Source organism: the organism of the source record quoted next, unplaced genomic scaffold (genome assembly GCF_019419815.1).
Source record: "Pyrus x bretschneideri cultivar Hongxiangsu unplaced genomic scaffold, Pyrus_bretschneideri_v1 Contig10, whole genome shotgun sequence".
NCBI lineage: Eukaryota > Viridiplantae > Streptophyta > Magnoliopsida > Rosales > Rosaceae > Pyrus > Pyrus x bretschneideri.
The window spans coordinates 482924-507735 of NW_025999391.1; the positions used below are offsets into that span (position 1 = coordinate 482924).

Here is a 24812-nt window from a genome sequence, read left to right on the forward strand (position 1 = left end):
ATGGATGAGGATGCTTTCCGAATCCTCTTTGTAATGATTCTAGAGATGTTCACATTTTATCCGGTCATTGTATATCATGCGGACAGTTTTCGTTAAACTCTGTTTATGTTTAATTATAAAAAAAATCAAAATAATTTATAGCAGCACAATATATGATAAACGAATAGAATGTGAGGATTCTTAAGATCCTCACAAAGTACCCGGATGGGATCCAAATCCCATGTGAATGAGTCAAAGAGGGTCCCAAGTAATGGTTTAGCGAATCCAAAGGGAAAGTCTAAGCAGAAAGTAGACAACCAATATATTGGCTTAATTTTGGGAGCCTGTCACCACAAAAAGGCTTCTTTGCTGGTTGTCACTATAAAAAAAGCTACTGAATAGCCCCATGTACGTCCAAGTTCAGTGCTTTAAGTATATGCGCAATGAGTCACAGACTCAGAATATCCTCTTTAATTGGATACTGACCTCTAATGTTAAGAACATGGCTAGCATCAGAAAGGTCTCTGCTTTATTAGTTGAAACATTACTCAGATGACTCTATAGGTTCACTTAAGGGATATCCCTCAACTATGTTTATTTGAAGGGCTGTTTTATGGTGTCACTTTTCATTCAATTTCAATGATCTGAACTGTCTAGTTTTGAGGTCTTTTTTTAAAGTTTATCGTTGCTCAAGTTCAAGATTAACCACTCAAATTAATTGGTTATCATTTTAGCGTTTTTTTGAAATACCGTGTTCATCTATTTAACATTTTAGCCTATATGTCTCATTGGTTTCGGACTTGTCTGATTTTCTTACAAGGATGATTGTTGAATAAAGAATGAAAAATACAATCTCCATGGCAAGATTATTGAAATAAAATTCGGAAGAAGCCCCCACGAGGCGTGCGTTAGGGGGCTCACTCCATATATCCCTCAATTTGCACCACTCTTTATTGGTTCCTAAAGTTCTGTAGGGCAGGATGTCTTGGCTAATTAAGGCACAGTCCATGTGAAACTTCACCAACTCCTTCACCTGATATGTTTCTCACAACATTCTCAATAGGGACCTTACAATTTTATCCATTTGAAGGTTTGAATTCCTCCCCTATATATTTAGGTACTAACAAGCCAATTCAAGCCAAATCCGCATTTCTCACTTAATCACTCAAGGTCTCAACCATTTTGATTTGATCTTCGTGGTACATTTGTTTATTTAACATTCCTAAAGATGGGAATCAAGTTGATGGGAATAGCTCATGCCAAGCAGAAACTTCAGAGAACTCTTTCAGCAAGATATGGATCAGCTGCAGACAGTACTAGTACTGAGGTTCCAAAAGGCCACTTTGCGGTTTATGTTGGAGAAGATGAAAAGAAGAGATTTGTGATTCCGATATCATATTTGAACCACCCTTTGTTCCAAGAATTGTTAAACAAGGCTGAGGAAGAGTTTGGATATGATCATCCTACTGGGGGACTCACAATTCCATGCAGTGAAGACTACTTCATCAGTCTAACTTCATGTCTAAATTGTTCGTAAAATAATCATTGACTCTGTATATGGCCTGAATCCTGATGATGGTCAATTGTTTAACCAATTCATTCTTCTTTCCAACTTCTATTCTACAAGCGAAAGGAATAGACATGAGACCAATGAGTTATCAGTCTGTTATTTATTTTTTTAATTGCAAGTTCTTGGAAATACTATTCCCTAATATTTTTGTAATTTTTAGTTAAGTTCTTTATCCTTATTTCCTAATGTCTACCTCCTTATGGTCTAATTCTGAACTAACAATGTAGAAACAATAAAATGGATAACAGCAAAATGCAGAAGGCTAACCAGAATATGATGTTTGTGATAAAATTTGATTGCCCAACAGTGGATGCAATTCTAGACCAATTCACTGAAGGCTTCCTTGATCTCGTTGGTTTGAGGTATTACATTGTTCTAATTCATGGTTGCCATTGTTCTGCTCAGCCGACAGGATTACAAACCGACTCCTATACAAGTATTACAAAAGCAAAAGTTTGTAAAGTTACAGATTTATCTGCAATGACTTTGATAAGGAAATGATAAACATATCCTTGTTAGCCTTCTACACTCCTATTTAATCATGTTAGTTATTTTCGTTTTATACATTGAATTTAACAGTTATAAATAAAGAGTGGTGTGTGAGAAATTAAGAATGATGTGCGAAAATTATCATTCTTGATTTATTTATTTGATCCCACATTGGGAGATAAAAAATTTGTAAGAGCTAATAAAAAGTTGAGCTACTTCCCACACATTATTCATCAAATTTTAAGATGAAATTGAATTTTTTAGGATTTATTTTATACAAAATTTGGATGAAATTATTGGATTGTGTAATGTGACCCTATTAGTCTCTCCTGGCCTAACAGGCCTGTATGTAGGGGTCGCTTCAACATGAGAAAATAGTTAAATTTTATTTATTTTATTTTTCTGGTCTGACAATAGTGTATTAAAAATTGTTCCTTATTCCTTGCATGCATTACTGCCTCGCTCAGAGCTTCAGAGATCAATCTCATCTGCTGCGTCTTCTTCTCCCATATTAGATCACGACAGTGATTGCATGCCCACATCCACATGCACTGCATATTATCGATTAATGACTCTCTTAGACTCTTACGAATGCACCCTGGACTATATCAACTTATATCGGAGCCAAAATTCTACTAGATATATTATATTTTCCGACAAATTGAAAATTTTTATTTGCTCTTTGACTAGAAATCTAATGCTAAATCCTGATCTAAAAAATAACCGGCGGCAGCATCCTAGAACCTCTAATATGAGATCCAATATTTCCAAACACGAGGCATGCGCACTGGAGGGCAACACATTAGCACAAACTGTAATTGAACTTTGATAATTTAATACTCAATAATTAATAACTTTAGTTAAAGAATATTTTTGATCGATTCTGATTTGAGGATAATGTGCTAAACTAATAATTTGATAATTTGTAAGATAATACATTATAAAAAATTCATACATGTTCCACATAATATGTAAATTAATAATTTCCTAATATACACTGCTTATGTGACACATCCTAACCCGGAATGTCTGCTAGGACTCCAAATCAAGTTGTGCTTGCCAACACTTGGAAGGTGACGAAGGTGCTGGCCTACACCTGGAAGGTGACGAAGCCATAAAGTGTAGTGATGTGGAAAATATGAATAAATTTAAACCTAAAAGTGCCTAAAGACAAAAGTGCGTTGTGAGCGGGAATGAACTCATTTCACATGCGACGTTAGAGCATAAGTAAAATACAGTGGTGTGGGTAAAGATCATACCCTAAGAGGTAGCCACCTATACTGAGATTCGCCAAGAATCCTCGTCAATACGAATTTTTAGCAGTCAAAACTTGAAGGGGCGAAAAACAGAAAACGTGAGTAGGCAAAAACAAAGCTTTTTGAAACCATTTCTCTTTCCAAAGATAATAACCCCTCACTGCAAAACCCGTATAATTTCGCAGAAAATAATACTACATACATATAAAGAAACCAGGCTCGAGAGCAATGAAAACCAAAGTATGCGCCATGTCAAGTATCTCAGCAATGAAATAAGTAAGTCAGGTGAAATAAATCAATATAAATAATGTGTCAGTCGGAGTCACCTAATGTGACCTGTACAGCTGAACCTATAGCTCATCAAATATGCCTGTACATGAGTCGGAACCACCTATTATGGTATGTATGACAGGCTGAGTGTAAATAAATACGCTAAAGTGCTACGATCACGTGAAGGCTGTGCGATAAATCATAAGTTACCTACGAATCGGAACCACCTAATGGTGTCTATACGACAGGCTGGCACCTGCCTTGGATCCAAGGTGAGCGTGTGGTGCGGGAGGTGAATGATCACGTGAAGGCTAGGCCTTGGCCTCGGATGGAGCACTAACACCGAGGTGCAAGATAATGAGCACTAAATACATCTAAACATAACCATACATACTGCAATTACTATCATCAATATGCACTCACCTGAAGCTTATATGTTTAGAGTTCAAAATATGGCTAGAAATTATCTGAATCATGCCTAGAAGTCTCGACCCAAAACCTTGTTCTTCGAACTCGTGTTTTGCGTTCGTTTTCAATGAAACAAAACTCAAAACTAGATTTATGGTGGTGAAGACATGCAGATAATGGTGGTTTTGATGTTCAACAAGCCGAAAGATTTGGTGATGATGGTGGTTTGTTTCACGGGAGAAAGGAAGAGCCGAGAGAGAGAGTTAAGAAAGTAGAGAGAAGAGCTACGGAAGAAAGAGAGAGAGTGTTCCAGAAAAGTGGGGGTGGGCCCACGTGGCACTCATCCAACGGTCCAACAAAATACCACATGTTCAATTAATTATTAATTTACCAAAATATCCTCGACGTTTAAAGGTTTGTAGAATCTTCGTTATAACTCCAAATTACATTCTGTTTGCGCACATGCATTCGTAGCGACGAGTACTATGAGAATACGCCAAGAAAACGAGTCTTACATGACACGACACGGCAGTCAACAAGAGTCAACACTTTTCCTCGAAGGGCATTTTCGTAAATTCACATTTAAAAATTATAAAAATCATATTTTTTAAGGACGGGTAGTTACATTATGATTCAAGTGTGAGACCTTACTAAAATATGACTCAATCCTTGTTTCAACATGATAAGTTCTTGTATGGTTTTCTCATATTGCAACAAAAATGATTCAATGTCGTCACCACTTTGAGAGCTTCTTTTTGCGAAATGGGCTTCATATTAGAACTATCACCTTCGACTTCATCTTCTTGATCTTCTCATGGTGCTCTCAATTATATGTTCGTCAGTCAACAACTTTGAAGTTGTGTTTTCTCCAGGGTAGTTCAAGAGGTCCTTGACATCCATTCCATTACGATAATGTTCACAAAATAGAATAATGTAGTGCATTTAACATTGTATAATCTATTTCTAAGAAAAAAAAAAAAGAAGAAAGTAGATTCATGAATTTTACTTGGTTAAAAAAATAGATAGAATTGTTAGTTCGTCAACAAGAAACTAAATACAATGTACAATATTTATAAAATAAGGAATACTTTGATAAATTAAAAGATTTCTTTGGTTCCAAGGCTATTAGCTTATAAAGGTTCAACTATAATTCAAATAAGAGGTGTTCTCAACTTAACCATAAAGTGAGACATATTAATCTTGTGATTCACTTATATTATAACTCATGGTGTTTTATATGGTGTTCAGAATACAACAAAATTTCTCGTTAGGCTCTATTAGCTAGGCAGTTAACATGGTTAAGGCTCTTCAAGGATGGTTTTAGAGTCAATGAATGCCAATATTAATATTGTAGAATATACGGTTTCTACAGGCTCAATGTACCCACCTAGACGATGTTATTAACTATTGTTCATCTCCTTGGCGGCTTGCATCAAACTTCAAACCACAGAGTCTCGACATGCACTTACAGTGGCCACCAGTGCATATGCCAAAAAACGGTGGGCAAATTAAACTAGCTATTTTCACTTTTCAGTAACATGTGACTATGTGAGACGTTGTCCCTAGCAGATTTGGATCCCATCCGGATACATTGTGCATCATGCGATCAAAAATTATTTAACTTTTTTATTTAAAATTAAACACAAATAGTATCTGACGAAAATTGATCGCCTGATGTATGATGAACAACTATGATGTGAAGATCCCTAGGATTCCCACAAAGTGGGTTCAGAGAGGATCCTCTTCTGTCCCTAGCTAGCTAGCTGTATCAGGGTAATGATTAATTTTTGAAATTCATCACACATGGACTCCATATGTAACTGACACTCATCATCTTCCGTTAGCATTTATGAGTTGGGTAATGCTAGAGAGACCAAAGTTTTAAACTAAATTGGCAAACTAAATGATGTGTCATCAATAGAAAATAAACATGTTAATCAATGCTTAAGTAATAATCCAATTATCAACAACAACATTATTTGATTTACAAATTTGATTTAAAACGTTTGATTTCCCTACCATTATCCTTATGAGTTTGTTTACTAATTTCACACTCAGAGTCACGCACTTGCTCACTCTGATGATCTGATCAAATGCATTATATGCATATTATTCACTCTTGCACATCAACATTTTAATTTCTGTTGGTTGACATATAGATATGTAGATAAGGCCATATGCTATGTGGAGCTACAAAACGTGTCCCATGATATGCTAGATTCATCGATCTAGCTTTTTTCCTAATTTCACTTTTGTCATCCATGCTAGTCCTTATAATTGTCAAACTCAACCACACAAAAAATAGTTTCATTTCTATATCTCAATTTTAAATATTCCATTAAAGTCCATCCACTCCAATAAGCAACAATATATGCATATAATCACCATTATCATAATATTCATATTATTGAAAATAACAATAATATGTCAAAGTTCCAATATAAACAATTACATCAGTTATAAACATACAAAATAGAACACATATTTCATAAAGCTTAAGCAAGACAAATGCCCTAGTATTGATAAGTTTTCCAAGAAACCTCTACCTCAATTCTAAAGCTAGTGCCTAACTTTGTATTCCAATCCAAGTGCCAAGCTTCACGAACAATCTCCTAACATAATGTATTTCTTCCACTCTTTTCTTTTCTTATCTCTCTACACACACACACACACACACACACAAACAGAACCACAAATATTCAAACTAATACTTTTCATGCAAACTACATACAACGTATAAAATATTTTGGACAAGTTGTATCAAGTAGTCGGGACTCTGGTGATCGAGAGAAGAACTAGATGACAAAATAACAAAAGGGAAATTTGGAATGACAAAGTTACAGGCGTTAAGTTTACATGATAAAGCTTACGGACCACCGCTGCAGTGGTAAATGCATGGTATGTGACGTGCATGTCCATTTGTTTTATTATATAAATTAATGGTAAATGCATGGTATTGAAGTTAAGATGCATTCATGAAATATAATTTATGTTTGTTAACATGATATAATTGATTTACATGTTGCCTCACATTTGATTTAGCCTTGACAATTATCCTTGATAATACTTAAGTCCCTACTGAGCCGTGGTTTCGCTCACCTTGTACATTTTAGACTTTGTAGGTTTGGTACGAGATTAATGAAGAGTATACGAGCTAAGGTTGTGTTAGAGGAGAGATTTATGGTTTTGTTTTATTTTTATACACTTGTAAGGTTTCTCGGATTATTTGTATTGAGAACTTTATTTTTGTTTTGTTTTATTTTATTGTATTTGTACTCGCGCAACGGGCATAAGGTTAATTTTTCCGCTGCCCCCGTGTCCGGGTTGTTGACACCTTTGGTCATGAGATAACATAAGAGGTAACATGTTAAACATGTGTGTGTGTGTATATATATATATTAGATAAAAAAAGATTATGTGAGATTAGCTCTTTAACAATGGTCGTGTGGGAGACACGTACCCTACCACAAAGAGGAGAGGACCATTACATTTAGAAACCCCCTGCTCATCCCTCCTCCACCAAATTTACTGATAATAATGAAAGTAAATGAAAAAAAAAATACAAGCAAAAGGACTATACCAAGACTCGTAAAGACCAAATGATCAACGAAAACGAAAATAAGGACAAAGTGAAATGTCACGAGCATCTGCAGAGGCTACAAATTAATTTGGAATCGTAAACCACCAGTAATAAGTATAACTATCTACCCCAAATGAAGTTAAAGCATATGCAACCTGATTTTTTTTTTTCTATAAATATGTGTACACGTAGATCGCATTTGACGAAGTCGCAAGAGAAAATTTTTCTAATCCACCATCAGAAACCAAGGGACAGTATTAGGAGCCTTGAAAAGATAATGAATAGCCAGGGAGTCTGTTTCAATCCATAAATGTTTTCAATCTCTGACTCAAGTCATAAACATGACCACAATCAAAGCAAGAATTTCTGCAGCAACAAATTTTGTGTGTGATGCAAAGCACCAAGTGCCCCACCCTCTAATGAGCGAAAAATCCCCCTAAATCCTACACATGTGTTGGTACAAAACCCATCGGTATTAACCTTGAGTCACCCAAACATGGGCAACCTCGAAATGACTGGAATAAATGATAGACCCACAAAAGAAAACGACGAGATACAAAAGATAAATATAGGCTACAGTAAAGAGGAACGTCAATGACCACTCAAAAAACACACTAGCGCCGAGTCATAAAACCAAGCCGCTAGCCAACACTAAACATAATCTAGAGAAGCAGACTTACAGATATAGTACACTATTATATAATATTATACTTCTGTAGTCTAACAATTATGTGTGCATTTAGATGGCAAAAAAAAAAAAGCATAGTATTGATTCGATTATTAATAAGTCATTCTCATATGTATATGGATAAGCACGGAGTAGTGAGCATTGGATAATGAGGACAGATGAGACCAAATTTTAGACCGCTGCCGGGGTTGGTTAGAGCAAAAAAATAGTCAGACGGTCAACTTATTTGGATAATTCAATTCTTCTTTATATAGTACCTAACAATATCAAAGTCTTTTGTGATAAGATTTAACACATGTCAAATTATGCAGATTGTTTGAGCTGTGATAATATTAGTGCGATTAGTAGCAAGTTATTTGCACAATTCTAAAATCTTAAAATAGTATCAAAGCGGGTTCATATGATGATCATACCAATTGTTAATAAGATCTCGACCATGATTGTTTCAATTGTGAACAAAACTCCGAAATCGTAACACAACTAGTAAAAGTGAGCACATTTCATCAAATATAAGCTGCAGTTTATATTATTTTTCTTTTTCAAAATAACATTCACATGGATGTTGCTGAATGCCGAGTTGCTTTCCAATTCCATGGTTTCCGGCGTAGGGCATCCCTGGTTTTGATACGCATTAAAGTTACGTGACATATGGACCTATTTGTGGACAGTGGCAGTGGCAGCAGCCATGAGTTTTTCTTTATTATTTGGACCATTACATAATGTAAGGATATTCAGACGAACAAGTAGGGCTTTTCTGCATATTTAAAGTCGGTTAGATAGGCCAAGATGAGCAAACCCATGTGACAGTCTTTGATCCCTGACCTCATACTCCAACTTACTCAAAAATTTGACGACTCTATAAATAGAGGCACAAACATTTGGGTTTCACACTACTACTATAGCTTCTATAACAAGCAGCTAAGGAAAAAAACAGCTTTTGTATTAAGCAAATTTAGCTAGAAAACCCCATCATTCCAAGTTCAACTGTAAATTTTCAAGTCGTTTTAGGGTTTCATATATCATGGGTATGATGAAGCACATTCTCAAACTGCAGTCTTGGTCGTCATCTCATGAAGTCCCGAAAGGCCATGTTGCAGTTTATGTTGGAGAATTTGGAAAGAAGAGGTATGTGGTTCCAGTGGCTTACTTGAACCATCCTTCGTTTAAGGTCCTGCTTAAGAGCGCAGAAGAAGAGTTTGGCTTCAACCATCCAATGGGGGGTCTAACAATTCCATGCAAAGAAGAGACTTTCATTAGTCTCATTTACGAGCTGGGAATTGCCAGATTACAAAGATGATGGAGAATTTTGGTAGACTTCGGAATGGTGGAGACCTCATATAAGATTTTTGTACATGTATTTAGTAGCTAGGAGGGAAAGTTCGAATTGAATTATGATTTGGTGACTGAGATCCTTGTTAATTAATTTTAGGATTTAACTACAATACTTACATGTATTTAATTTAACTTTGTGCAATTCAAAGTATATATAATACGGCGCTAATAAGTTAGTATGCTAATATAATGGGGTTCTTTAGAAAAAGGCCCTTGAAACTCTTATTTTCCAAGCAAAAACCCACATAATATTAAACTTCCAAATAAAACCTAAATTTCAAATGGAGTACCATGTAGACAAATATGTAACCAATTATCATCACATATTTACAACTTATGCCACAAAACTCTAGTTATGTCAATAAATATTATTACCCACCCTAATTATGATTAGCAATTAACCCCATATGAAAATTTTACCTTTCTTGTATGATAAATATTAGGAATATATATATATATATATATATATATATAAATTTAGCTATGTTGATAAACAATTTATGGGCACATTTTTCGTTTGGAAAGAAAAATCCTTTGTACAATCAGTTATTTTGCATCAAATAATAATATTGTTTTATAAAACAACAAAAAACCAATTAATGTTCTTTTATGTTGTAGGTAAATTATTTTACCTAGATTATTACATACATTAGGCATTTTTTGTTTGTTATCATATATGCTTGTTAAAAATAATTTATCTATATTTATATTTAAAATATAAGTAAATTAATTTTGAATCAAATAGTATTTATTTTGTAGGTAAATTAAAATAGTAGTTCCATTATTTTGGGAAAGTTAAACAGTGCATAAATAATTTCGTAAAAATTAAACCAAGACAAATTATCTCCATTAAAATAAAACAGTACATATTCGACAAAAACAAAAATAAATAAATAAATAAATAAAATAAAATAGTAGATACATTATTTGCTTATAAGATTAAACAATAGGTAAATTATATTGTAGGTACATTATGTTTGTAATATAAAAAAAGAATTGAAATTCATAAACAAAAAGCAATAGATATATTAATTTTTAATCAAATTTTCTTTATTTGTTGGTGAATTATTTTCATGCATTATTATATATATTGGGCATATTTTACTACTAATATATATGTGTGGAAAAATTTACCTATATTATCATATAAAATATAGATAAATTTATTTTGAATCAAATAACATTTTTTATTCTATAATTTATTTATTTATTTTTTTTTTTGAGTTGAAATGATAGCGACTTTATTAATGTCAAGAAGACGACATACAATAATGCAAGAGTTGAAATGATAGCGACTTCATTAATACATTTCTTTTTATTAATTTCTGCCTTCAAATATGCATAGAATTAAATGTCTACATCAAAACGGTAATTAGGGGTATTTTAGGTATCTAAAAAATGAAAAATGTGTAAAGGCAAACAAAATTAATGAATTTACTTATGTGGAGCCTAGTCATTGGGTTTTATTCAGATAAAAAGACTATGTCGGGTTTTATGTAAAGAAACTTGAGTTTCAGGGGCTAAAGTCATATTTTCAGTTGAATAAATGAACACAATATTGATAAATTTTTGCAAGGAAATATTTATAATAATAAATCAAATATTGGCTAAACCGCTTGGATTTGAGTGAATTTTTGCAAGAATGATATTTTATTGATAACTTAAAATAAACAGTATGGATCATAAAATTATATTGTAGAATGGACTCAAACGACTAGTTAATGCGGCATTACCTTACAATGTATTAACTTAATTTGTTGATGCCGTGTTACCTTACTAATTATACATACATACATACATACATACATATATATATATAGGGAATTGTTATTGGCACTCCAAATTTCTCATTTACACTCCAAACTTTCTATATTTAGAAAGAAAAATACACTTGTGAGAATTGTAGAATGAAATTTTTTAAATGTCAATAATACTTCCCTATATATATATATATATATATATATTATATTTCCAGGAGATCGATGGTCTATAACTAGAATATCCATATTGTTGAAATGTTGCACCAACAGCTTAATTATGTATTGCCTCCGTTTCTTTAGCACAATAGCATCACATGGTTTTGTTTTCTTTTATTCGGTCCATGCAGGCTGCTCTTGAATTTAGTTAGGAACGTGCTTTCAGCAGCCTCACATTTTCTTCAATTTGATACTCAGCAATGGAACATGTGGGGGCAGCACAAGAGGTTAAGGGCAAATGTATTTGTTTATTTTTAGGGACCCTTAATAGAGGTAACCCCTTTTTTTTTTTTTTTAATAAACGATGTTATCTATACTAAAAGGGTGAGGAAATAGGATAAGCCTCATAATGGACTAGTAATAATGTGGTTCAAATTCGCTTTTGACGAGAAATCGAACCTAAGACCTCTCACTTACAAATGAAGATGAATACCGCTAGACCGTAGTACTAAGTGACTCAATAGAGGTAACTCTTGAATCCACATTGCATTCGATGAATAATACTTGTATTCTCTTTTGGAGATGAACTCATTCTTCGACTTGCAAATAACATATTTTCACTTTAGAAAGTTCATAATCGGAATCATTCATTGTCTTAATCTTCATTTGAAAATCATTCCTACAAAAAACCAATCGAATTGCAGATCATTTAGTTATTCAGATGTATCAAATAAATCAACATTGTAAGTATCAAATCACATATTAGCGATGACCCATTCATATATTTGACACAGTGTAAGGAATGCCAGCATTATTCTAATCAAGTTTTTGCAAAGTGTTCAAGTAATGGTACATTGTTTATCTTGGGTTGGATTTGGTACAATCGTAATCACATTACTTCTCTAAGAGGTTCAGTCATAACGCTTAACGAGAGAGTGAGGCAAGAGTAGACTCTATAGAGCTTTGTATCACACCAAACAAAACCCTGGCAGTTTTCAAAAAAAACAAAAAAACAAAACAACACCCTGGCTAAAACGTACCATGTGGTTGCTATGGCCTTTTAGGCCTTGTGTCAACAGAAGTAACTTGTTGACTTCTTGTTATAAGTGGGTTTGGCTTAATGGGCTCAGCTAAAACCCGAAACTATTTCGAAGCCCATTTGACATTTAACCTCCATGATAATTGATTAAATATTTTAATTAATTTTTTAATCCAATAATTTCTAATTGAAACTGGTTTCTTATCTTTCAGTTTCAATTACAATTGCAGATCAAAACTGAATTGCGTACTAATTTAACATCATTGTTTTCACGGTCTAATGATATTCTTATTCACTTGTAAATGAGAGGTATTAGATTCAATTTTGCCAAAAGCGAATTTGAACCACATTCTTGCTAGTTTATCGTGAGGCTATACTCAATCAGCTTCCGCTTAGTGTAAATAATATCGTTTGTTAAAAAAAAAAAACAAAAATCGTTTGTCGAAAAGAAAAATATTTTATTTTGAGTTTAAGAGTCACATAAATCGGTTTTCTTGTCTTTCTATTACAATTGTATATCAAACAAAGTAGAGAGAGAGAGAGAGAGAGAGAGAGAGGGAGGGATAACTCTATAATGGTATATATAAATATAAACAAGGTTGACACTGTCATAAGCATACATTTCAACTTCCGTGATGGTAATGAACACACAAGTACAACTCTGTACTGCTGTTTTCCCTCACTTTTTATTGTCTTAAAGCATACATTTTTGAAGGGGTCATCACCAATTTCCAACTCCAAGGTACCACAAAGACACTGGAATGATGACCTGTGTACGTTACACCTCTCTCCCTTTGCAACCTCATGTTCTTTGCGCTCCATTACTCCTCGGCTGTCACTCTGCTCACTCTAAAAACTCCCGTTACTCTTCTACAAACTCTATGCAAGAAAGAAGCTTCCAAATCCTGTGTCCCAAGTTTGAAGGAATTTATAAGATTGGGGTTGCCGGAAGGTATGCATGTGTACTATAGAGCATCAGCCGAGGTTAGGAAAACTGGATTAGATGCTTCTAAAATGTCTACTTAAGTTATGCCCCCTTTACTCCAAGGACAGATTGCCAGTTCGAATGTCCCGCTGCTGGTGTGTGATTCCCTTCCCCAGCTGTAACTGCGAGGAGCCAAATTCTCCTGGTTTTCCAGTGAAAGAAGCAAGCTTTGGTTCAAACCATCTTTTCATGGCTAACCCACTGATTTTAATTTTTCCATGTGATTCATTTCCTTGGTACGGTAACCCAAGCCTTCTTAATAATGCTGCAACTGACTGCCCAATCCTGTCAAACAAAGTGGTCTTCACATTAATAATATAAACAATATACACTTCCCTGAGAATCCATGAATTTTGGGCGAGTTCAGATGATGTGCATGCAGTTTTAGTACATATGTTACCCCAAAAAAACGTTTCCTATAAATCGACCTAGGGAATCATTCACTTGGACCTGAAACCTGGTTTGATCGACTGTTTAACATAAAGCTTGACCTTTGAGAAGGATTAGTGAAGTCTATCTGTGAGCATGTCTCGAAAATGGAAATCCGAATAAATGTTATATAGCATTAGGTAGCTGATAATTTGGTATTCAACACGATTGAAGACTTCCGTACTTGTGTAGCAGAATTTGATACATGTAGGTTTAGTTGTTGTGCTTATTTATTTTTCTATTTTGAAAAGCCTAGAGAGTAGTCATTACTCATTAGCCATGTATTCGATGATTTGATCTTCAAAACAAATAGCTACAAATTATGTATATATGTTGTCATCTTAAAGGCGCTTTTTCTTATCTTGGTTACTAGCGTGCACTTATCAGTGTGGCGTAAATTCATCTTACTAGACTTACATGCTGTCAGACTAATAAAATAGAAGTTGCATAAAGGCTCATTTGATTGCATGCTATAACTGTTTAAGTAATAATTTTCACCTTCCGGCAATGTTGATTGTCTTCCCTTTAGTAGACACAATTTGTGTCTTCTCTACAGGCAGTAAAATGGTCATGTTGGGTAACTTTGCACCTGCAAGATATACCACAGTAAGGGTGCAATTAAGATTTCGGCTTCATACAAAAGAAAGGCTCACCTTTTTATCTTAAATTTCCGTTCTCTGAAATCTTAATTTTCACAATTTCTTTCAATTCAATGTTCTTGGCACTGAACTGACTTGAAAGTCAAAAGTCAATTATCGTTTTTTTTTTTTTTCCTCAAACAAGCAGAAAGATATGTAGTTTCTATTACCAGCAGCAAGTCGATGTCTGAGACCTCTCAAAACGGTCAAGATGTAAACCTGCCAAGTTTGAAACATGATTTCATGAGTAATTCACGCATCACTTGTCCTTTTTTAGGGAGGTCTGGGTCTCTCTCACTCTTTCATCTCACTGACATACTCGTCAGATAGCTATGTTTATGTTACTAAAGACAAGCTATCAAATTCAGAAATCTTAAAGGAAACTGAAAATATAGATTCCTAGAAAAGCCAAAGATTAAAAAGAGAATCCAGAAAACATGTAAAGAAAGGCCTGTTTACTGAGTGAAAGGTCAACCCTTAACATAACTTTCTCTGAGGAGTCTTCAGAAATATCACAAAACACAAACTGTTACCTTCGCAGTTAAGAGAAAGTTGCATGGAAACTAATGGGAGAACTCACCTCCGCAGTATGCATTTGCAACTTCCTTGCGTCAATAACAACAGGACTTGCTTTGAAGGATACACATGGAACAATTCCAAGTGAAGCAGCTTCCTTCAAGTACGGAACATTATGAAAAGTTTTACATTTAGTTTTGCAATAACTCAAGAGTTCAAGAAACGCACTGAAAATTTTAACTTCCAACTGACCTCAAGTAATGAGAATGCACGAGGGTCATATTCACCAAACCCATCTATCAATGAACAAAGGTTTGAAGGTCTTGAAGGTCTTGATGTGTCGGCAGATACACCAAGATTCTCTATAAGCCTATTCTTGAATGACGCATCGTAAGGGAGCTGCAAGCATCCCAAAACTTGTGATATAACTTCAATGGTGGGAACATTACCAGCTACAATAGTTTTGCGGTAGACCATTAAGGCCAAAGATGCCCTATAGAAACAATGCAATATATAGAAACTGGTCAGACGACTGATTTTAGCCTATAAACATAAATTATGATTTTTTATTTGGTACGTAGAACTTTTAGGACAAACACAGAGATACTAGTTCTTATTCTCCTTCCCCCCTTTTCTGCTTAGGGATCACAAACCTCTTTATAAAGGTATACCATTACATACGAGTATAGAAGTGACAGTCTGAAGATCAGTAATATAGCTTTTGCCGTTAAGTGTTTTTATTTTCATGCATACCAAACAACTGGAGAACACCTTCCAAATACATTATTTTACTTTTCTAAGCTCCAACAACCAAAAGTCTTACAACCATCACATAAGTCAGTGTCAAATACCATTCACTATCAACTTGAGGCCGATCAACCGACAAAGCAGGTTCACCAAGTGCACATGCCTTCTCAGATCTCCGTAAGCACATGCCTTCAAAGAGATGAAAGGTTATATAAAGGTGTAAAAGACAATACACATGCAACGTAAATTAGAAATTAAACAAATGAATGTTTGAACAACAAACAGTGCAACTGTCCAATTCATCATTCCTTAAAGATCAAAGAATAGCACAGAATCAAAGCAATTGGAAAAGGAGATGCATACCCTATCTATAACTCATACGTATCTCCACTACCTAACAATGCTATAATTAATCGTAATTATATCTGTGCATATATTTTATCTCAGTAATGATTACGGATTATAATTTTCAAGTTGTACTTTTTCTTTTTCTTCTCTTCGCATCTAAATGAACATCGCTTTAGAGATCATCTCATTTTGAACTTTCTTACAAAGAGAAACTTGTTATGGGAAAAACATTGAAGTAAACCAGTTCACAATACCGACATAAGTCAAGTCTCAGTAAGAGGGTTACATATTTTTACCAGATCACTAACACAACAAGAAAGGCTCAACCAAACACCATCTCATAACTAATATTAGCTTAAATTGGTATCTATGCACATCAAATAGGGAAAATAATACAACCTAAATATAGTAGAGATTAACTTTAAAGATGGCTAGGATTAGAAAATGAATTTGAGACATCACAATAGTAGGAATTCAAGCTGGTGATTTGTTGGCAAGACTAGGCATCTCGTGAACAAAACAAACATAAGTTCGGTAAAGCGTTAAAAGTTCTATTGAAGGTTATAATAGATGACTATTTTGGCATCTTCTTTCAAAGTTATTCCCTTATTACAATGGAGTATCAGTTTGCAAATCAATGTGGGGAAAATGAATTTATATTCATTCAGAAGCCAAACCCAAAAGGACAAAGAATTCAGTAACTACTGTATAAAACTCACCAATAATGCATCTACACATGACAAGGTTTGGAGCAACCCCATCCTTTTCGGCTTGAGAAAGGAGCATTTGGCCAGATTCTAGGTCATCCTTTCTACAAACAGGGTGCACAGAAAAACAGGTGCACATTTGCATTTCCATTAGAAATGACATACAAACCAGTAATTATCATAAGCACTACATCAACTCTAGAAGACTCACTTTTCACTTGCCACCACAAGTATGGAGTATGTTATGCTGTTTGGACGCAATCCTAATCCCTTCATTTGCGATAGAACTTCCATAGCCTTCTGTAGTTGATCCCCGTCACCTAAAGTGTGAATATTGGCATCTCAATTAAGTTTGCCAACGCACAGAGACGTATTCTACATAAATGCCTCAGAAAATGTGGCAATTAAGGATTTCACAAAACAGAAGGAAACGTTATCCTACCTATTCCCACATTATTTTGGAAAGACAATACGGAAACATGTAGAGACTTACACAAGGCAGTGATTGAAGCATTGACTGTTGAAACAGATTGCTCAATTTTGGTGTACTTGAGATACTCATAGAGCTCCAGTGCTTTCTGCCAGTTTTTAGCCTGAAACAAAAACAGGAAATGTGTTATAATTATAATTAAAGAATGTTTAGCTGCATTAAAAAAGGTCTACATGAAATGGAAATAAGTATGGAAGTTAATCCCAAGATTTTTTCTCCTCGTCACCTGATTGCACAATTACTCTCCGTGTATGGTTTACCTAGACCTCTAAGCCACTTCAGCACCATGCAGAAGTGACATTTCAAACAGTATGTTACAATTGTATTGGGTTGAAAAACAACGAAGAAATCGTTAGAAGCTACTATGGAGCATTCTTAATGACAAATACTTGGACACAAAATACTGAGGGGTTTTTTTTTTTTTGACAAGAAACGACAACACTTTATTAAAAAATAACATGAATTACAAAATAGCGGATAAGAAATCCACACTAGCTAAGACCTCTCAAGAAGATCTATTATCAAGTAACATAAACTCAACCAAAATCATTTTACGGCTGCTAACATATCCCACACTATACGAGAAAAAAGAATAATTCCTGAACTCATTTGAAACTGATGGCCAGTATCTTACTCTACCCCATAGTTATGCTACCCCAACTCCTTTATAATCCTCAAAAACTCTTCGCTCCAACCAAATGTTCCAAAAAACTGCCAACACCAAACAGCCCCACAAAGCTTTAGCTTTCCTCCCCTTTCCTAAAGCCTCAAACTTGGTGCTTAGAAGCTCGAAACAACCCTTTGGAATGACCCAACTAGCTCTAACTTCCTGAAACAATTTCCACCACAACTATATTGAGTAAGAACAATGGAGAAAAACATGATTAACACTCTCCTCAGATTTACACAAGCTGAACCAATGGGGAGAAATTCAAATAAAAGGCCTTCGCCTTTGAACTTGGTATGGAAGGTATGAAAACACACTATACATATAAATATTAATTTATTCAATACAAAATGAAAAACATAGCACAAAATTCAGTCTGGTTTTCTTGATTTTGAGATTTTATTAAATAGGTTTGAATTTCTATTCATTTTCAGTTTGCATGTTTGGACCATATTAACTTACCTATGAACAAATTACGCCTAACTATTTAAAATAAAAAAATTAATTAATTTACCACAGAAATGCCTATGTAAGACATACATTGCTACAGGCACCCATCAATGAGCTGTAAGATACAGTTCCAACTTGTATTCCCCGATTTCTAGCTTCGTGTAGGATACCAAAGGCAGCATCTAGCTTTCCAGCATGCCCAGCAACATCTATTAGTGCACTGAGAAACATCTGCATGAAGTCCAAAAGCTTATGGAAGAATTGTATCGGAAAAGTAAATCTCGTATGACTGAATAAAAAGATCACATAACACATTAGAATCTGTTTCCTTCCTCCTAAACACAATCAAGGATAGACTGAAGGAGAACACAGCTGTAACTTCCCCTCCTAAAGACCCATGTGATTTCCTACCTCTCTAAACCAATAAAAAAAAATCTCCTTAACACGCTCAGAATAATTGATTGAAATGGAATTCATCTGTATTTTCCACTTCTTCTACAGACCATTTTGATTCCATATCTTATGTAGACCAAATAAATTTAGTGACAACTAGATTCTAAAACAAGTCGACCAGTGTTGAGACAATTTCAACTAAAATTTATTGCTCAAGTCAACATGACATGGGAAAGATCTAATGCTGAAAAAAAATACCTCATCAGGGACCACGCCTTTACTAGTCATGTCACTATACACACTGCAAGCAAATTCCCAATCGCCTGTCTGGCTGCAAGAATTAACAGCTATGGTGTAAACCTCAGAGGAGCCCCTTATCTTATATTTATGGACCAACTTATATACTTCTCGTGCCCGATCAACCTACAAGAATGATCAATCTAAATTGATTAAACATAAAAGAAATAACATGGAAGTAGAAACACTGCATGCACCATAAATTTCAAGAAATTGACCCTGCAATTTTTGTAAGAAAATGATAAACCTTACCTGACCAGCATTTGCGCATGCCTTTATTAGAGCACCGACGGTAGTGTGATCAGGTTCTATGGGTTGTGTTTCTGCCAGCATTTCTCCTAAAACATCAAAGGCACGATCAACTGCTCCTGATTGACCACATGCAGTAATAAGCGCATTGAATACAACTCGGTCTGGCTTCACTTTCTACTGCATGTAACATTTTATCAGCATGAAAACTTTATGCAGGAAGAAACAGGAAACCATACCCTTTCACAGAAATCAAGAGGTTGATGGAGTAATATTAGTAACTAGAGATTGAGATTGTAAAGCGTCTCAGGGTACCTTAGACCTCATTATCCCATAAGCACCAAATGCCTTGGCCACTTCCCCAGCTCGGCCACAACCATCAATCAGTGCCCCATATGTGTGAACGTTTGGCTCTACTCCAGCATTGACCATCTCATGGAAGACCTAGGAAGAGAAAAAAAAACATGTAGTTGAAATACCATGGGAAACTCAGAGCAAGACGCCTATGCAGAGGTTCTGTTCAAGACGTATAGTAAAAAGAAGACAACCATTTACCAACTGGGCATTCATTAATTACAAAAGTCATAAATGGAAAACATAGTGAAAATATCAATACTTAGTTTAAGTGAAATCAAATTTAAAGCTTCAAAAAAAAATAACAGCTGATACTAGAATTCCAATTGAGGCATAGATGAGAATCAATTTATATCGATCTTCAGGTATTACTAACAGAAAGTCAACTTGATGGTCTTCACTTAAAGGACTGGGCATATCAGCTTCAATTTTTGCAAGTAGAAAAATTCTGAGGATCAGAAATTCCTTCTCCATATAAATTATAAAACAAGCCAAACAAGGAGAACTTGCCAGCCCTGGCAGTAATTGGGAATTTGGGACTATAAGAGATAATACTTTGTTTGAGAAAACTTCGGTTAGAGATTCAAACAATCTAAAAATACAAACAGAATGGAAGATATCATACATCAAACATCGTGTACACTTTTCCACTTTTACCGCATGTTGATATCAGAGTGGTGTAAAGTTTGCAGTCGGGCTTCAGTCCAGCCTCCCGAGCAAGTCTCACAACTTGGAAAGCTCCTAAAACCACAACAAAGATATCATGAACTGACTTTACGCTAAACGATTAATAGCTCTGATATAGTGTATAAAAAAATTTACCCTCTGAATCTTGAGAACTTGCACAGACAGTCATGAGCATATTGTATGTACTCAATGTTGGATTTGGAATCAGTTCAATGAAACGAAAAGCTTCATCAACAGCCTTTTTCGATTTGCAGTTTTCAAAAAACCTTGCATGATAAACCTGATGCAAGAAAACTCAATAAAATATAGAAAATGAACAGACAAGAACGAATCATTAACTGATTACATCCTTACCTTATTCATATCCAACAAACCCCTTCTTTGCAAATCTTCAAGCAACTTTAGAGAGTCGGCTAACCTAAAAAGCCCGTATTATTCAACGATCAGCTTTTAGATAAGATACATGGAAAACAGACAAACTTATATGGACAATCAAGAATCTATGTCAAAATAACTCTATTTGGGATCTGAGAATTCATATCTAGGGATTTCAGTAAGTTAATATCTAAAGTTCATAAGGATGTTTAAAACGCAAAGAACTGTGTTATTGAGGGGTATAACCAAAAAATTACGAAAATTCACATTGGTTATATTTAGTCATTTCAAATACATTACACTCAGTAATTTTATTGTTGTTCAACCAATGTAAAGTTACTATAAAAATCCAAAACCATTCTTACAAATTCGTAAGTTGAAATTAAGCTTGTGAAAGATAACATGTACCTCCCATCCTTAAGCAAACGATGGTAGGCACCTAATTGCTCTGATAGAATATCTCTGTCATTTGTAAGAATACCATTTGGGTGGGGAATCTGGGTAGCCGAATGTCTTACTTCTTGGTCGCTTGAATATCCACTGCCATTTCCCAAGTCCTTTCTGCTGTGAACTCCTTTATAACTAGCACTATCTATCTTTCCTTCCATAGACTCTGAACAAATACCCTTTTTATAAAGTCAGTAAAATGGGAAAAAAACTCAAATTTCTAAGACTTCCGCAAATTAATCCAAAAAATTTACTTGTTCAAATTACCATATAGATATCAAAATATGGTCGTTTTCTTCTGGCAATGGCATTACCTGTAGTGTGATCGGAAACTTGTGGCAGTAAACCGGCCCCTGTCATAGTGCTGTTTCGTAAAAATGAAGATAATTTTTTACCATTCATGCTTGCTTCTGATTTTGTCTCAGACTTGTTTCCCTCATAAAACATGTGAAGCTCTTCCCTCACTGATTCTCTATGAAGCAAAGGAAATCCAGTAGCTTCACCCACTTCACTGACTTCATCCACTTCATCTTCTTCATCGCCTTCATCGGTTTCCTCATCACTCACAGAATCAGCCTCCAAAGCCACGCCGAAATTAGATTCGCCTACTAATTTGGAGAACTCCTCAGAAATTGGGTCGTAATCAACACATTCAGACCGTTCCTGTTGCTGCAGCTGTGCCAACTCTGCAGAGAAACGAAGCGGTTCAAACACCGCGGTTGATTCGAACACCAAAGGAGAAAGCGACTCCTGCGCTGAATTGTGAAATTGCAGCACCGGCGTCGGCGCCGGCGTCTCAATTTCTTCAACTTTGCCGCTCAAACCATCAAAACCAAGAATCTGATTCTCTTCAATCGGAGCTTTACCGTTAACCTCCCTAATCTCTCTGCCCCCAACATCAAAATTCTTCCGGGGCTTGACGGAGCGATTGAAGTAGACGACGGAGGCAGCAGAGAAGGTGACGACGGCGACCACGACGAGGAGGGAATGCGAATCCAGAGAAGCTCTGATGAGAAACTTCGAGGGAGGAGTGCGGTGACCTCCGTCCAAGCTCCTGCGTTCTCTGTGGGAGCGGAGACCGCCGGCGAGCGGGCGGAGGCTCTGGCCGCAGCCGAGAAAGTCTCTACGAATCGATCGGCGATGGGAAGAGGAAGAAGAAGAGAGAGGAGTGCATGAGATGAGGGTTAGGGTTTGAGGCTTCGCGGAGAAGCTCATCTCCTAGAGAGAGAGAGAGAGAGAGAGAAGAAGAAGAAGAGCGGAGGAAGAAGCTATCAGAAATGGTGAGTGAGGAGAGGACTGAAGAGAAACTAACCAACTGCCTTTGCTTTTAATTTAATCCGTTATTTTTGTTGCTCATCCATTTGCTGCTGACGTGGCAAAATTCCTGGTTCCGGTTTGGCTTTTATTATTCTGCATTCTGTTGGCTATGAATTGTTTTTGGTTTGCGGGCTGTCGTCACCTGCCGTCTTTGCCGCCGATGCATTGAATTCTTATTTTTGGACTGCGGCCCAAGATAAAGCAATTCTTTTGTAGGCCCAAAAATATCCAGTCCGATATCAATTTTTGTAGCCATCTTTTTTTTTTTTTTTTTTTTTTTTTTGAACTTTAACTAGAAGTCTTCGGTTCTGTTTACTTTAACGAAAAATCATATTTTTATATTAAAAATTCAATCCTGGTACTATTCAATTTACCTTTTATTTTGTTTTTATTGTTAAAACTCAAAATTTTCAAGTTCTTTTCATTAGTTTTCTTTTTTTTTTCTAGATGAATGGTAAAATTAATGTAAAAAGATACTTCGGTAACATCCAAGACTTCGAGAGTCATACAAAAGAGTGTTTTAGCTTGGGGAAGAACATACCCGTCCCAAATATAAAGATTATTACATTTATGCTTGATAGAAGTAATGGCATCTATGGTAAAGTTTGATTTCCTATAAACGTGGTTCCACTCAAGCGATTCAAACGAGGAAACAAGCTATTTTATATCATCAACAATGGTTCTAATTCTCCAAGGCACTACAAACTTTTCAGAGGCGACATCATTGACCATCTTCGAGTCTCCTTCCACTATGATCTTCTTGAGCTGACGATGTTCTGCTAAATTCAGAGCATCTCGAAAAGCCAATGCTTCTGCCATGGAAATAATATTAGGTCCAAGATGACGAGAACCAGCAAAGGCAGGCTAATGATTTAGGACTAGTTTGGTATTGATGTGCTTTAAAAAAAAACTCTTTTTATTGTGCTGTGAGAATAATCAGTTGTGAAATAAAGCAGTAGAGTGTTTGGTAAACTTTTTTTTGTAAAAGTGCTTTTGGAAAGAAAAAAAACAGTATTATAGTATTTGGTAAACTTTTATGTAAAACAATTGTAATTATGTGAAATGAGTAAAAAGGGTATGATATTAGATATGCCATTAATTTAATTTTCTTAACAAATAAAGATGAATTACTATATATACTTTCTTTTTAAAAGAAAAATATTTATAAACTTTATCTTAAACATATAATCCAACGTTTAACAAAAAATCATAATCTAACGTTTAACAAGAAATCATAATCCAACATTCAACATATAATCCAACATTTATGCTACTTCACGTTTTCAGCTTTTTTTTCATCCAAAACTGTGAAAATAAGCTGTTTTTAAGTGTTTACCAAACACCTTTTTAAGCTTAGCTTTTTTATATACCTAAAAGCACCGCAATACCAAACCAGTAATTATAATGATAAAACCACTGCAGCTGAATTTCACTCCAACGAACCATCAAAATTGAGATTGTAGAAACCTTCTGCGAGAGCTTTCCATGTGATAGGGTTGGCAACATTTTCCGGCTTGTTGGGCTTCTGTTTCAATTTTGCATTCTAGAAATCCTTGCCAAGTGTAGCATTCGTCCTTGGACTACGAGTCGGATGAGGCTATCATTCCACATTTGACAACAAAGAATTACAACTTACTAAGATTAGAAAGATCATCATTATCTAAGTCTGAAAGCCTATTTAACCAGTCCTTAAATGCTTGTAATTGAGGATGAATGAAACAAATTAATACATAATTTCCAAACTTCTTAAGCTTGGGCACAATAAACAAAACGGTGCAACTGGTATTCCTTTGCATTCTTACATAAGGGGCAAAGAGTTTGACCATTAGGGTTGTGTTTACCTAAGCTTTTGTTTGTAGAAAGTCTATTTCTTATAACTAACCAAGTAGAAAATTTAAATTTATGTAGTATATTAAGTTTCCATACTTTGTGTAGCAAGTCTTTGAAAGGTGCACTGCGATCCTTATCAATTTGATTTAACAGAGAAACATCCATTTGGAGAAGGTCTTTAAATAAACTCATCCTCCTTATTCTGTAGCAGGATCAGGATAGCTAATAAACTCATCCTCCTCATCCTCCTCACCCTCCTTAGCCATTTTTTACTAACCTTTTCTTGTTATATTGTTGAGGAAAATTATAATTTTTTTTGTTGTGTATTGGTTATACTGAAAGAAATGTGCTCTTATTTT

General features: G+C 35.1%; 3 protein-coding genes across 3 annotated transcripts; 2 read left to right on the forward strand and 1 right to left on the reverse strand.

The window, feature by feature from the left end:
• Nucleotides 1-1022: 1022 nt before the first annotated feature.
• LOC103948864 (auxin-induced protein 15A-like) lies at nucleotides 1023-1699 on the forward strand. Its single transcript, XM_009359949.3, has one exon. The coding sequence runs from the start codon at nucleotides 1208-1210 to the stop codon at nucleotides 1514-1516; it is 309 nt and encodes a 102-aa protein (XP_009358224.2). The 5' UTR covers nucleotides 1023-1207; the 3' UTR covers nucleotides 1517-1699.
• Nucleotides 1700-9148: 7449 nt separating this feature from the next.
• Nucleotides 9149-9710, forward strand: LOC103948866 (auxin-responsive protein SAUR21-like). Its single transcript, XM_009359950.3, has one exon. It carries the CDS (start codon nucleotides 9262-9264, stop codon nucleotides 9535-9537), a length of 276 nt encoding a protein of 91 aa, XP_009358225.2. The 5' UTR covers nucleotides 9149-9261; the 3' UTR covers nucleotides 9538-9710.
• Nucleotides 9711-13082: 3372 nt separating this feature from the next.
• On the reverse strand, nucleotides 13083-22572 carry LOC103948867 (pentatricopeptide repeat-containing protein MRL1, chloroplastic). The gene is made up of 18 exons (XM_009359952.3): nucleotides 21621-22572; nucleotides 21268-21472; nucleotides 20839-20902; nucleotides 20620-20764; nucleotides 20423-20538; nucleotides 19759-19887; nucleotides 19447-19620; nucleotides 19156-19320; nucleotides 18595-18735; nucleotides 17391-17490; nucleotides 17109-17217; nucleotides 16910-17001; nucleotides 15947-16031; nucleotides 15348-15588; nucleotides 15160-15252; nucleotides 14750-14798; nucleotides 14440-14530; nucleotides 13083-13797 (listed from the first exon to the last, which is right to left on the reverse strand). Exons 1-18 carry the CDS (start codon nucleotides 22519-22521, stop codon nucleotides 13566-13568), a joined length of 3132 nt encoding a protein of 1043 aa, XP_009358227.2. The 5' UTR covers nucleotides 22522-22572; the 3' UTR covers nucleotides 13083-13565.
• Between the last annotated feature and the right edge of the window lie 2240 nt (nucleotides 22573-24812).

Excerpts from the sequence above, each read along its gene's own strand:
- LOC103948864 (XM_009359949.3), top strand. The coding sequence starts at position 1,208 with ATGGGAATCAAGTTGATGGGAATAGCTCATGCCAAGCAGAAACTTCAG.
- LOC103948866 (XM_009359950.3), top strand. The coding sequence starts at position 9,262 with ATGGGTATGATGAAGCACATTCTCAAACTGCAGTCTTGGTCGTCATCT.
- LOC103948867 (XM_009359952.3), bottom strand. The coding sequence starts at position 22,521 with ATGAGCTTCTCCGCGAAGCCTCAAACCCTAACCCTCATCTCATGCACT. Across the intron at positions 20,539-20,619 it reads AAGTTCTCAAGATTCAGAGG|GAGCTTTCCAAGTTGTGAGA; the intron begins GTAAATTTTTTT and ends TTGTGGTTTTAG. Across the intron at positions 19,888-20,422 it reads AAGTGTACACGATGTTTGAT|GTCTTCCATGAGATGGTCAA; the intron begins GTATGATATCTT and ends TTCTCTTCCTAG.